Source organism: Electrophorus electricus, chromosome 26, assembly GCF_041902795.1.
Source record: "Electrophorus electricus isolate QZ-2024a chromosome 26, ASM4190279v1, whole genome shotgun sequence".
Classification (NCBI taxonomy): Eukaryota; Metazoa; Chordata; class Actinopteri; order Gymnotiformes; family Gymnotidae; genus Electrophorus; species Electrophorus electricus.
In genome coordinates this window covers 2,487,295-2,501,709 of record NC_137522.1, presented here as the reverse complement: position 1 = coordinate 2,501,709, position 14,415 = coordinate 2,487,295, and the positions used below count along the sequence as shown (strand labels likewise).

Sequence of the window (14,415 nt, the reverse complement as noted above, 5' to 3'; positions counted from 1 at the left end):
GGGTGTGTGTGTGTGGGTGTGTTTTATGCCCGTGTCCGTGTGTGGGTGTGCGTGTTTTGTGCGTGTGCATGCGTGGGTGCGTGTGTGGGTGTGCTTTGTGCATGTGCGTGCACGTGTGCGTTCGTGAAGGTGAAAGCCTGTCTGGACAGCCTGATGGCAGCTCTGATGTGGCTCTCAGACCTCGGAGACTGTGTAACTGGTGTGGAGCAGATCTTGGCTGATCTGAGGAGGTTGGAGACCAGCGCGGAGGTTTGCCTCGTCCCTCCCACTCCCTGCCTGACACTTCACAGTGAACTAAAACAATATCAGAGTACTGAGCAGTGGGAAAACACTGTATAGCACACAACCAATCCTACAGGTGTGCTGTTAATTACAGTGTATTGTACTAACATTTTATAACAATGCACTGATAATCTCTACTTATATAATGGAAATGCATAAGGAATAATTACAGAATAATAAAGATTACAGATGTTACACATTGTTAATCATTATATTTCACTATAATTGCTGGTATAATTACACTGTAGCAGTGTTGGGATATTGGAATATTTTACCAACACCACATTCCTGGAAGAACCTGTAACTTTGTTAAAGTGTAGCGTTAAAATACTGCAGTAATTACAGTTATACTAGAGTAATTGCATTCGTTACACATTGTCATTGTTACTCAATGTGAATGTTATTATTTATTGTTATTCGTTAATAAGAAGTATTCTTCTTAGCAGGTATAATTGGTATATTGTCACTGTAGTGATGGTGGTGTACTGTAGTGTGTTACTAGCAGCACTTCCTGGGAGGGTGTGTGTCAGTACCCCTGCTGATGTGTGTGTCTGTGCGCGTGTCTGTGCGCGTGTCTGTGCGCGTGTGTGCATGTGTGCGTGTGGGTGTGTGTGTCTGTGCATGTGTCTGTGCGTGTGCGTGTGTGCATGCGTGTGGGTGTGTCTGCGTGTGTGCGTGTGTCTGTGTGTGTGTGATGCAGGATTGTCTGGAGAAGGCCCAGCTGCAGGCTGGTCACGGAGAACAGCTCATCCAGAGTGGTCATTATGCCGTCGACTCCATACGGCCGAAGTGTGTGGAGCTGCACCACATTTGTGACGACTTCAGCAACGAGACCAAAAAGAAATACGATGTCCTGTCCAAATCACTTGCCATCCACACGGGCATAGACAAGGTTGGCAGAACTGCTTAAAACACTCTGGATATGGGTAAAGCGCGCCGGATATGGGTAAAGCACGCCGGATATGGGTAAAGCGCTCCAGATATGGATAAAGTGCTCTGGATATGGATAAAGCACTCGAGATATTTGTGTCATTCCACCAGGTTATTTTGTTGTGCTGGAGTAGTGCTCACAGTGGAATGTGATGAACACAGAGAATGTAAACAAAGCACTTTAACAGGCGCCAGGCTAAAATCCGTAGTTGGTTGGGAGTAATTGATGGGAGACACATTATGCCCCACTGCACATGGGTCAGTGCGGGAGAACAATACAGCACTCACAGCTCTTCAGTGAAATGTTATGTCACAAGCTGGAAACGTCTGTCCACCATGGCCGTAGGGCGCTGCTGATCTGGGATCAGCATGAATGAAATGATGTCTGATTGCATCCTGGTAACTCGAGTATGACTCTATTCTCCCACAAATATGATGTTAATCCAGAAAACTAAATGTTTGATCTGCTACAAAAGTAATTTATGAATGCAGTGAGTGGTTAAAGATCCTAAGTGTGTGTGCATGTGTGCGTATGTGTGTGTGTGCGTACGTGTGTGTGTGCGTACGTGTGTGTGTGCGTACGTGTGTGTGCGTACGTGTGTGTGTGTGCGTGTGCGTGCGCGTGTGTGTGTGTGTGTGTGCATGCGTGCGTACGTGTGTGTGTGCGTATGTTTCCGTACGTGTGTGCGTGCGTGCGTGCGTGTGTGTGTGTCTGTGTGTGCATACGTGTGTGTGTGTGTGTGTGTGTGTGTGTGCATGTGTGCTTACGTGTGTGTGTGTGTGTGTGTGTGTGTGCGTATGTGTCCGTACGTGTGTGTGCGTGCGTACGTGTGTGTGTGTGTGTGTGTGTGTGTGTGTGTGTGCGTGCGTATGTGTCCGTACGTGTGTGTGTGTGTGTGCGCGCGCGTGTGTGCGTGTGCGTACGTGTGTGTGTGTGCGTGCGTGTGTGTGCGTGTGCGTACGTGTGTGTGTGTGTGTGTGTGTGTGTGCATGTGTGCGTACGTGTGTGTGTGTGTGCGTGCGTATGTGTCCGTGTGTGTGCGTGCGTGTGCGTGCGTGTGTGTGCGTGTGCGTACGTGTGTGTGTGTGTGTGTGTGTGTGTGCATGTGTGCGTACGTGTGTGTGTGTGTGTGCGTGCGTATGTGTCCGTACGTGTGTGTGTGTGTGTGTGTGTGTGTGTGTGTGTGTGTGTGTGTGTGTGTGCGCGCGCGTGCAGGTGAATCACTGGTGTGAGTGCGGAGTGTATCTCCTGGCGTCTCAGGCGGTGGACAAGTGTCAGTCTCAGGAGGGTGCGGAGACAGCCCTACTGGAGCTGGAGAACTACATGACCACGGCGGAGCAACAGCAGCTCGGCCAGCTCAAAGACCTCTACAACCAGAATGAGTTAGTCCTTACCCAGCCCATCAAGGTGTGCTGCCTCCCTTACATCCAGAAACTGATCCGCGGTCAGTTTACTGAAGTGTGTCGCTTGAGTCAGATGGAATCAACAATTACATTTCAATAAAATACTACCATAAATTATTTTACAATTAAATATTATCATACATGATATTTGGATAAAATGAATACTTTGAATGCTTCATATTTGTACATCAGTGATCAATTCTGAAGTCGTGTTCTACTTAAGAAAATAATTGAAAGGCCAAATAACACACAAGAATGCAACTTTTGTTGTATGGTTTTATTATTTAATTCTACATAGTATTAGTTATTAAATTAAATAACAAAACCTATTAATATGACAAATGACTTTAAACATTACCTGGTAGTGTTGCTACACATTTGCCGGGGCATCTCATGTTGGCTGAATCTGAATACTTCTGCTGTATAAATAATTTAAACTGTGATTAAACAAACAATGTTCTCAGAGATATAACAGTTTTCTTTGCAATCTCTGCCCATCCAGGTCAAAGTACAGACTGCCTTGAAACGGCTGGAGGAGGCGGAGGAGATGTTCAGAAAAAGGCGCGTGAGTCTGAAGAAGCTCTCCGCTAAGCAGACCAGGCCTGTCCAGCCCGTGGCTCCACGCCCGGAGGCGTCACCCAAGCGCGCTTTAACCAAAACCCCACGGCCCACAGGACCTAGTGAGTAACCACAGGACGGCAGTGAGAAGCCCCGCTGTTCTGACATTTTAGTATTACACCTATTAATGGAATCTGTAATTGTCACTGTTTTTACAAAGTTTGGTATGACTGAAGCTTTAAATAGTACTATCTCCTCTACTGAACCTTTAAATAGTACTGTCCCCTCTACTGAACCTTTAAATTATACTATCTCCCCTACTGAGTCTTTAAATAGCACTATCTCCTTTACTGAACCTTTAAATAGTACTATCCCCTCTACTGTACATTTAAATCTCCTCTGTGTCTGATGTGTGTTTATGAAGATATTTATGGAGACTGGCAGTGCCAACAGGCCTGGATATGTTTGGTTGTGTTTAGATGTATAGCACCACATGGACCTGGCTTGTAATTCACTCACTCACTCACTCACTCACTCACTCACTCACTCACTCACACTTAGAGTACTAATAGTATACTCCGCGAGGGGCACTGTTGGTACTGAAATAGCTTCGGCGCTTTGCATCGCTGGCACTGTGTGTCCTTGTTAAGAGACCTGGTCTTGTCCTTGGACCCAGAGTTTATTTCTCTCCAGCACTGAACCGGAGAGGGTCCGAGCAGAGCTCCTCCAGGCAGCCCTCCGAGGCCGACCCGACTAAAAAGAGGAACATCCGCAAGTCTAAAGGTGGCATCAAGGTGAGGGGAAGGGCTCGGCTCCTTTGAATCCAGGCAAATCAGACCATCTGTGGCGACGCATCTGCGGCGCTGAGTCTTACCCTCCTTTCCTTATACGAAAATCTTGTCTGTCCTGACTAAGATTGAAGTGATGCGTGAGGAGAGCCAAGGAGGGTCCACACACGTCCTCGTCCCCAGCGAGAGTGAGGAGAGTCTGTGTGATAGGAGGAGGTAAGCAGTGTCCCCGTGCACATACTAGAGACAGACTCCCCGTGCACATACTAGAGACAGACTCCCCGTGCACATACTAGAGACACACTCCCCGTGCACATACTAGAGACACACTCCCCGTGCACATACTAGAGACAGACTCCCCGTGCACATACTAGAGACAGACTCCCCGTGCACATACTAGAGACAGACTCCCCGTGCACATACTAGAGACACACTCCCCGTGCACATACTAGAGACACACTCCCCGTGCACATACTAGAGACACACTCCCCGTGCACATACTAGAGACAGACTCCCCGTGCACATACTAGAGACAGACTCCCCGTGCACATACTAGAGACAGACTCCCCGTGCACATACTAGAGACAGACTCCCCGTGCACATACTAGAGACAGACTCCCCGTGCACATACTAGAGACAGACTCCCCGTGCACATACTAGAGACAGACTCCCCGTGCACATACTAGAGACAGACTCCCTGTCCACAAAGTAGTTGCTAAGTAGGAGAGTGGTGAAAATCTGCCAGTGTTTATGTGGAAAATCTACAATCTACTAGTGTGTGTATGGAATTGTTCGCAGGGCATAATGTAGTCTGAGAGGAACATATTGAGAGATGAGGAAATTTGAAGTAGTCCTGGGTCATGTCTGTGCCGAGGGTGGATGAGCCGTGATCACGGAGCTTCCTGTTTAGTTTAAAACACATCACAGGGATTACAGTGGACACAAGGATGGCATTGTACATGCTTATCGGCACCGTTTATTACAAAGGATAATTTCTCACAAAGAACATGGAATAGTTACAAAGTGAAAACATCAAACAATGAAAAACAAGTTAAATGCTTCCCAGAGTTCCCAGTTCATCATGAAAAGGCTGCTTTGCAAGAGTAGGAGTTTATAAAGAAAGGCCTACACAGCAGCAATATCTTCACAGTGGTGCAGTACATTTTGCCTACGAGTCCCGAGGACACATTGCTTACCTCTGGGGCGGTCGCCTCCCGCCAGAGATATGCCACGTCATCCTCATGTCCGTGTGAGGTGATCATCTTTTCATAAATGCAGGGGTGATATGGGGCTTTCCCTTCCCCGGAGAAGTAAACGTGTTCCTGTGGTGACACCCTGGCCACATTAGCGCACATGCCCATAAAAACATCGTCAATATGGAGAAGGGCGTTAAGGGACAAGGAGGCCTGATAAATTTTCTCCGCGACATCCCTGGACACCACGTAGCCCGCACCGGCCGTGTAGTCAGGGTAGGATGACCACCGGTACGTCTGAACAGGCATGTAGTACTTGCTGCTCTTCCGGCGGACCGGAGGGGCTCCCCTGTGCACGTGACCCACCCACACGTCTACGGCACCCTGCTGGACCAGGCCTTGCAGGTAATGCACCAAATTGGGCACATGGACGAAAACATCGTCGTCAGCGGACATGAGGAAGCGGGCATGGGCGCAGCGAGCGTGCGCCCAGCGGAACTGCAGGAGCAGCTTCAGGGTTAGGTTGTGGAACGTGTCGGCGAAATCCTGCTGGAGCAGGTCTCCGTGGAGCGAGTCCTCGGCCCGGAGCTTTTCCTGCAGCGCGCCTCTTTCATGCCGGTTGGCAGATACGCCCATGACAAACACCACCTTGACAGTGACGCCAAGTTCCTTCTTGAGATATGTGTGGTTCCCCCAGGTGGAGCGAATGGACTGCCTCCTCCTGAAGTTCTTGGGGGAGGATTTGACAAACAGAAGGAGCAGCACATCATTCCCCACACATGTGGCCTTGTGGTCGATGAGGTACGGGAAACGCCCAGAACTGTCAGCCTCCCTGCGAGTCACACTGAGGCTCTTGTTGATGAAGTCGTAGCTGTTGACCAGGTAGCGGTAGGAGTAGGACTGCACATGGCTCACTATGTGATAGTCCACCTCCTCCCAGCAAACCATGAGCACCAACAGAACACAGCACATGGAAAACAGATGCATAATCCGACACTTCCTAACCCTCCTAAGATTTATAAACATTTTTCTGGCGTAATGTTCCCAGATTCTCTCATCAAGTCCTGTTAACCAGTGGTGAGGAGTCCATATGTGCTGGAGTAAATTGACTGGTTCTGGTTCTGGCTGCGGTTCCTCCAATACCCAAAGGCATCAGTCTTAATCTGGATTATGGTCTGGATTATGGTCCTTGTTGGTGTTACAGAATTTACCCATACACCTCTGTAATTGCAGTCTGCAAAAAGAGGAAAAGTGAATTCATAAATATTTAGCTGTATAGCTTGAGAATGAGAAACAACTTGGCATCATTTAACTCGGGAAGAGAATAAATTAGCATCATGTATATCACAACATTTTCCCTGGGAATATATAGTTTATTTTCCCCCAGAAGCCCCCAAGACAGCAAGGAGCTGTGATCACGGTGATACCTGTGTTTCACAAACTGCTGTAATGGCACCAGGAGCCCACTCACCCATCTCTCACACATCACACACATCTCACATAACTCACACATCTCACACACATCTCTCACATCTCACATGTCTCTCACATATCGCTCACACATCTCACGCATCTCACACTCCTCTCATACATCTCACATATCTGTCACACATCTCACAAACATCTCTCACACATCTCACATATCCATCACACATCTCTCACGTCACACACATCTCAGATATCTCACACATCTCACACACACCTCACGTATCTCACACACATCTCACATATCTCTCACACATCTCACACACACCTCACGTATCTCACACACATCTCTCACACACACCTCACGTATCTCACACACATCTCTCACACATCTCACGTCTCACACAACTCTCACACATCTCACGTATCTCACACACATCTCTCAGACATCTTGCATATCTGTCACACACATCTCACACACATCTTACATATCTCTCACACATCTCACACACACCTCACGTATCTCACACACATCTCTCACACATCTCACGTATCTCACACACATCTCTCACACATCTCTCACGCACATCTCATACATCTCACACACATCTCTCATACATATCACACATCTCTCACACATCTCTCCTCTCTAAAGCGCCTTTCTTTTAGACCAGTGTCCCAAAGGCACATGCCACCATCATTTGAATAAATGTTGGCATGAACCATTTCCTGATCAGGAACAGTGGGCTTTGGATTCTTTTTAACTCCAGGGTGGTTTATGCAGCTACATGCAGTGAACCCTGTCTAGAATAACACACCCTTTATCTGACCTTGCCCTGACGTTTAGTGTGTATGTTTTCTAAAGATTTGTAATGAAGAGAAACAAGACTAAACAATGAGCAGACGTGATCATTCTGTTGTACTGAGAAACTTTTGATCTAGTCTCAAGTTTCTAGACTTTTGTTCTAGTCTCAACCTTTTAGACTGTTCTATTACAGGTACCTGGATATATAGTGCACATGGCCTGAAACTTTTTTTTTTTTCTGGCAAAGTCTTTTCCTTTACAGTTAACCTGTTAACTTTTCTCTGTAACACAGCCTGTGTTTTTGCGATTATGGTTAGTTTGTGACTATGGTTGGTTTGCGATTGTAGTTGATGTTATCATGGCGATTATAATTATCACAAAAAGGTAAGAACAGGGAGAAAAAAGGCAAAGAGGCTGATGTTTACCATGTCAGGTTAGGGTTTGAGTTCCTGTTAGTTAGGGTTAGGCTTAGAGATAGGGTTCCTGTTAGTTAGGGATAGGGTTCCTGTTAGTTAGGGATAGGGTTCCTGTTAGTTAGGGTTAGGGATATGGTTCCTGTTAGTTAGGGTTAGGGATAGGGTTCCTGTTAGTTAGGGTTAGGGATAGGGTTCCTGTTAGTTAGGGTTAGGGATAGGGTTCCTGTTAGTTAGGGTTATGGATAAGGTTCCTGTTAGTTAGGGATAGGGTTCCTGTTAGTTAGGGTTAGGGATAGGGTTCCTGTTGGTTAGGGATAGGGTTCCTGTTAGTTAGGGTTAGGGATAGGGTTCCTGTTAGTTAGGGATAGGGTTCCTGTTAGTTAGGGTTAGGGATAGGGTTCCTGTTAGTTAGGGTTAGAGATAGGGTTCCTGTTAGTTAGGGTTAGGGATAGGGTTCCTGTTAGTTAGGGTTAGGGATAAGGTTCCTGTTAGTTAGGGATAAGGTTCCTGTTAGTTAGGGTTAGGGATAGGGTTCCTGTTGGTTAGGGTTAGGGATAGGGTTCCTGTTAGTTAGGGTTAGGGTTCCTGTTAGTTAGGGTTAGGGTTCCTGTTAGTTAAGGTTAGGGATAGGGTTCCTGTTAGTTAGGGTTAGGGATAGGGTTCCTGTTGGTTAGGGTTAGGGATAGGGTTCCTGTTAGTTAGGGTTAGGGTTCCTGTTAGTTAGGGTTAGGGTTCCTGTTAGTTAGGGTTAGGGATAGGGTTCCTGTTAGTTAGGGTTAGGGATAAGGTTCCTGTTAGTTAGGGTTAGGGATAGGGTTCCTGTTAGTTAGGGTTAGGGTTCCTGTTAGTTAGGGTTAGGGTTAGGGTTCCTGTTAGTTAAGGTTAGGGATAAGGTTCCTGTTAGTTAGGGTTAGGGATAAGGTTCCTGTTAGTTAGGGATAGGGTTCCTGTTAGTTAGGGTTAGGGATAGGGTTCCTGTTGGTTAGGGTTAGGGTTCCTGTTAGTTAGGGTTAGGGATAAGGTTCCTGTTAGTTAGGGTTAGGGATAGGGTTCCTGTTAGTTAGGGTTAGGGTTCCTGTTAGTTAGGGTTAGGGTTAGGGTTCCTGTTAGTTAGGGTTAGGGATAGGGTTCCTGTTAGTTAGGGTTAGGGATGGGGTTCCTGTTAGTTAGGGTTAGGGATAGGGTTCCTGTTAGTTAGGGTTAGGGATAAGGTTCCTGTTAGTTAGGGTTAGGGATAGGGTTCCTGTTAGTTAGGGTTAGGGTTCCTGTTAGTTAGGGTTAGGGTTAGGGTTCCTGTTAGTTAAGGTTAGGGATAAGGTTCCTGTTAGTTAGGGTTAGGGATAAGGTTCCTGTTAGTTAGGGATAGGGTTCCTGTTAGTTAGGGTTAGGGATAGGGTTCCTGTTGGTTAGGGTTAGGGTTCCTGTTAGTTAGGGTTAGGGATAGGGTTCCTGTTAGTTAGGGTTAGGGATAAGGTTCCTGTTAGTTAGGGTTAGGGATAGGGTTCCTGTTAGTTAGGGTTAGGGTTCCTGTTAGTTAGGGTTAGGGTTAGGGTTCCTGTTAGTTAGGGTTAGGGATAGGGTTCCTGTTAGTTAGGGTTAGGGATGGGGTTCCTGTTAGTTAGGGTTAGGGATAGGGTTCCTGTTAGTTAGGGTTAGGGTTCCTGTTAGTTAGGGTTAGGGTTAGGGTTCCTGTTAGTTAGGGTTAGGGATAGGGTTCCTGTTAGTTAGGGTTAGGGATGGGGTTCCTGTTAGTTAGGGTTAGGGATAGGGTTCCTGTTAGTTAGGGTTAGGGATAAGGTTCCTGTTAGTTAGGGTTAGGGATAGGGTTCCTGTTAGTTAGGGTTAGGGTTCCTGTTAGTTAGGGTTAGGGTTAGGGTTCCTGTTAGTTAAGGTTAGGGATAAGGTTCCTGTTAGTTAGGGTTAGGGATAAGGTTCCTGTTAGTTAGGGATAGGGTTCCTGTTAGTTAGGGTTAGGGATAGGGTTCCTGTTGGTTAGGGTTAGGGTTCCTGTTAGTTAGGGTTAGGGATAGGGTTCCTGTTAGTTAGGGTTAGGGATAAGGTTCCTGTTAGTTAGGGTTAGGGATAGGGTTCCTGTTAGTTAGGGTTAGGGTTCCTGTTAGTTAGGGTTAGGGTTAGGGTTCCTGTTAGTTAGGGTTAGGGATAGGGTTCCTGTTAGTTAGGGTTAGGGATGGGGTTCCTGTTAGTTAGGGTTAGGGATAGGGTTCCTGTTAGTTAGGGTTAGGGATAAGGTTCCTGTTAGTTAGGGTTAGGGATAGGGTTCCTGTTGGTTAGGGTTAGGGTTCCTGTTAGTTAGGGTTAGGGATAGGGTTCCTGTTAGTTAGGGTTAGGGATAAGGTTCCTGTTAGTTAGGGTTAGGGATAGGGTTCCTGTTAGTTAGGGTTAGGGTTCCTGTTAGTTAGGGTTAGGGTTAGGGTTCCTGTTAGTTAGGGTTAGGGATAGGGTTCCTGTTAGTTAGGGTTAGGGATGGGGTTCCTGTTAGTTAGGGTTAGGGATAGGGTTCCTGTTAGTTAGGGTTAGGGATAAGGTTCCTGTTAGTTAGGGTTAGGGATAGGGTTCCTGTTAGTTAGGGTTAGGGTTCCTGTTAGTTAGGGTTAGGGTTAGGGTTCCTGTTAGTTAAGGTTAGGGATAAGGTTCCTGTTAGTTAGGGTTAGGGATAAGGTTCCTGTTAGTTAGGGATAGGGTTCCTGTTAGTTAGGGTTAGGGATAGGGTTCCTGTTGGTTAGGGTTAGGGTTCCTGTTAGTTAGGGTTAGGGATAAGGTTCCTGTTAGTTAGGGTTAGGGATAGGGTTCCTGTTAGTTAGGGTTAGGGTTCCTGTTAGTTAGGGTTAGGGTTCCTGTTAGTTAGGGTTAGGGATAGGGTTCCTGTTAGTTAGGGTTAGGGATAAGGTTCCTGTTAGTTAGGGTTAGGGATAAGGTTCCTGTTAGTTAGGGTTAGGGATAGGGTTCCTGTTAGTTAGGGTTAGGGATAAGGTTCCTGTTAGTTAGGGTTAGGGATAAGGTTCCTGTTAGTTAGGGTTAGGGATAGGGTTCCTGTTAGTTAGGGTTAGGGATAAGGTTCCTGTTAGTTAGGGTTAGGGATAAGGTTCCTGTTAGTTAGGGTTAGGGATAGGGTTCCTGTTAGTTAGGGTTAGGGATAAGGTTCCTGTTAGTTAGGGTTAGGGATAGGGTTCCTGTTAGTTAGGGTTAGGGTTAGGGTTCCTGTTAGTTAGGGTTAGGGTTCCTGTTAGTTAGGGTTAGGGTTAGGGTTCCTGTTAGTTAGGGTTAGGGTTCCTGTTAGTTAGGGTTAGGGATAGGGTTCCTGTTAGTTAGGGTTATGGATAAGGTTCCTGTTAGTTAGGGATAGGGATAGAGTTCTGTATACTGGGTTAGGGTTAGGGTTCCTGTTAGTTAGGGTTAGAGTTCTGTACACTGGGTGTACAGCAAAATAGCAGCTCAGCTCTTTGTTAAACAGTGAAGAGTTTAAAGTGCCAAGCGCATCAGAAACTCTGCAGACTGTGCACCCACTCATGACAAAAACGATCATTATAGCCACAAGTCCTGCCCAAGCCCTGCCACCGGAGAAGCACCAGCTAAACTGCCTTGTGTCAGTAGCAATGGGCATCATGTGTCTTCACAACCACACTGTCTGTTTAAAGAACTTATTCATTTTTCATTTGGGGCTGTCTGAACCCACACTTCCTCCATTCTCATTTAGAGCCTGCGTGTATTTCTATTAATGTTTACTGGTATAAAATCTCTGGAAACGATTTTAAACTGAAGAACCCATTACAAACTTTAACAAACACACATTTCACACATCTCACGTCTCTCACACATTCAATAAAACTGCACTTTACACAAAACTCATCAGAACTGAAATGCTCACATTAGCCCATAACAGACCGACAAAGCTAAGGACCCATTCTTTAGAGAACAAATACCCAGCTGTCCAGTGAGCTCGGACTGTCTGTGGGAATACGGTTCCGGGGCTTGATGTTTGAAGTAGAGGTGCCAACTACGCAGCCTGTTGAATCAGGTCATTTTTTCCTCTTTGTGTATTTGCTGCACCCTGTTCAGTTTGCTTTTAGTGGACACAAGTATGCAGTTCCACAGTGAATCAGGAGGTCCACTTCTTTACCATCCTCTCTAGTCCTGCAGGAGTCAACATACTAACAAAGTGGAAAATGAAAATTGAGGACATACACTTTTACATTTAAGGCGTCCGGCAGACGATCTTGTCGATTCACGTGTTTATCAGAACAAGGGTATGTGTGCACCTAAGCGCTGACTGTGTTATGTACTGCAGGGTAACACACTGCGAGTATTTCTCTCTACATGAGGAGTGTGTGTATGCCAAAGACGCTGTGAGATTTCAAGCTGAGACAAACAGAATAGCTATTATTACTTCTGATTTGTGTGTTATATCTAGTTTTACATCCTTATAACACTTCGTAGTGCTTGAAAAATTTTAGAAGCTTGCATGAGTCACTATACTGTAGAAGACATTATCAGTGTTGCATTCTATTTGCATTACAAATCATGTGTTGTAGCACATTACACCATTGCATTGCCAGCTAAGAGTTAAACATATATCCTTATGTATTTGTATAACTGTCAGTTCAGGGCAGTACTTCCCCTGACACACAATCACGCTTAGATTTTTAACGTTCCTTCTTTGAGACTGTGAGCCGTGCAACGTGGCCTAATGATTAAATTATTAAACGTATGAAATTATAGCTTGACGAGAGTTCCGTCAACAAAACAGCTTATTGACCAGCGCGTGTGACTGAAGCAAGCTGAGGTTTTAAGTGAAGGACCAGGGTGGAAGCTGGAGCTTCTCAATCTACACATCCACTAATGAAAAGCTCACACTCAGCTCCAACGCCTCAATGTTTGCGTGTTGTCAGGGGTTGTAGTTATATGACCCATTTCTGCCATGCTTAAAGGCGTCTTAGACACAGCTGAGCTGAGGTGGGCGGAAAAGATTGTGCTGACACTGTTCACATCACTGTTCTCTGTAAAACCGTCCCGTTCACACCTATACACAGTAAAGCCAGACCCGTTTCCGAAAGAATGACACACGTATGAAAAGACGGCCAGGTAGCCAGCGTACAGGTGGCTGCGTCCGTCCCGGCGAGCTTCAAACCGGTTCATGTGTTCACTCAAAACAAGAATCCTCTGGTGTTTTAGTTTGGTTCTGTGTAAATTTTCTGATGTGATAAAAGTCACGTTTCACCTCCCTCGATGTAATGGGACTTACCCGTGTTTAAGCCGCTTACCCTCTGTGAGTGGAAACCTTCAGTTCTTCTCTGTACACCGCAAGCTGTGTCTGCTTGCTATCAGCTGAAAGTGCCGGTTAACATGAAACTTGCCTGAGCAGTTTTTCTTTAGCCCGGGAGGAACTGAAGAGCGTATAGAGTTTGTCTGGCTGGGGCGGGGCAGATGAGATAGCCCTGCCCCTGATGAGCGCAACTCGGTCATCCCTGGAGTTTGTGACACGTGAATCATGTACGCAGATACCGGAGAGTCACGGTCAGCCGGGGCAGATTGTTCGTGGAGGAGGGAACCGTGATGAGCTGGAGGGAGACAAATGCCTGTTCTCTCCAAATTTCTCACACACACACTGTACTGAAAAGAAGAGGAACTCTGTTATGCACATGAAACATGATGTTCAGAAATTTGTGAGCTATCACACTGTTAGTTGAGAATGAGAATGGGACGCCTCTAACGAGACGGAAAGATGTTTTGAACATTAATTGAAATGATGTTTAAATAATCAACAAAACTGCACAAAGAATTTTTTATATTTAGATATAAAGTTATTATTATTATTATTATTATTATTATTAATAATAATAATAATAATAATAATAATAATAATATGCTATTTTTAAATGTTTTTAGATGGAATTCATGTTTTTCAGTTTAAACCTAATGACATTTACTAAAATGTTGAAAATACTTGTCACAACATTATCTGCTGTTCTCTGCTTGCAATGCAATCTGTTGTTCTTTTAGTTCTTCTTAAGTTCAGTGAGCAACTCTGCTCATCTGAGCTCAGGTCCTCTATCACAGCTTCTGAGACTCCGGCTGATTTGAGAAATGGCGAAACAACAATAGGCTCAAACTTGTCAAAGTCAAATGTGAACAGTGCTGTGTCAGTACAACATGGGGTGTCACATCGGGTGTCTCTCTACTGTTTGGGTCCAGATCTCCAATGAGCAAGCGGTTGGTCACAGTGGGGAGGAGTTATAGCAGAAACCTAGAGGGGACCAAGACTCAGGAGGGAACCGTCCACCTTGGACACGCCAGCTGATAACCAGTCCAAGTGTTGTTATGTTATGTTTAGTCCATGTATCCAGTCTAGCGTAGGTGTGGGGGTCTCGGCTACTCCTGGGGGTCTAGGGCGGGTGAGCTGTTCCTGCATCCACTGCAGTAAAGGGAATTTGGGAAAGACTATGGCAGGATGGGTTAATCTACTTGCAGTGGCAGGACATTCTGATGTCATCTGATTCCCTGTCAGCAATGAGCAGGTCTAATCCAGAATGTGAGCACAGTCCTGAGGGCCAGGCGGTGAGCACCTTTGTATACGTTACCCAAAAGCTTTTAAGAAA

At 45.9% G+C, this 14,415-nt stretch overlaps 2 protein-coding genes across 17 annotated transcripts in view; one reads left to right on the top strand and one right to left on the bottom strand.

The window, feature by feature from the left end:
* mcf2l2 (MCF.2 cell line derived transforming sequence-like 2) overlaps positions 1-14,415 on the top strand; it is a 61,630-nt gene that overhangs the window by 22,651 nt on the left and 24,564 nt on the right. For all 14 annotated transcript variants that reach the window (XM_026996276.3, XM_081708619.1, XM_026996293.3 and 11 more), the window contains exons 10-15: positions 130-249; positions 983-1,174; positions 2,429-2,620; positions 3,119-3,296; positions 3,868-3,968; positions 4,090-4,178. In XM_026996276.3, coding sequence (XP_026852077.3) covers positions 130-249; positions 983-1,174; positions 2,429-2,620; positions 3,119-3,296; positions 3,868-3,968; positions 4,090-4,178 — 872 coding nt within the window. The remainder of the gene's footprint in view (positions 1-129; positions 250-982; positions 1,175-2,428; positions 2,621-3,118; positions 3,297-3,867; positions 3,969-4,089; positions 4,179-14,415) is intronic.
* b3gnt5a (UDP-GlcNAc:betaGal beta-1,3-N-acetylglucosaminyltransferase 5a) lies at positions 4,185-13,232 on the bottom strand. Of its 3 annotated transcripts, XM_081708621.1 has the most exons (3): positions 13,062-13,232; positions 5,159-6,389; positions 4,185-4,864 (listed from the first exon to the last, which is right to left on the bottom strand). In XM_081708621.1, exons 2-3 carry the CDS (start codon positions 6,179-6,181, stop codon positions 4,853-4,855), a joined length of 1,035 nt encoding a protein of 344 aa, XP_081564747.1. In that variant the 5' UTR covers positions 6,182-6,389; positions 13,062-13,232; the 3' UTR covers positions 4,185-4,852. The 3 variants fall into 3 exon arrangements, with proteins under 3 accessions (XP_081564747.1, XP_026852126.2, XP_035379306.1); XM_026996325.3 differs by lacking the exon at positions 4,185-4,864 and having other exon boundaries at positions 4,880-6,389; positions 13,062-13,229; XM_035523413.2 differs by lacking the exon at positions 4,185-4,864 and having other exon boundaries at positions 4,880-6,389; positions 13,081-13,207.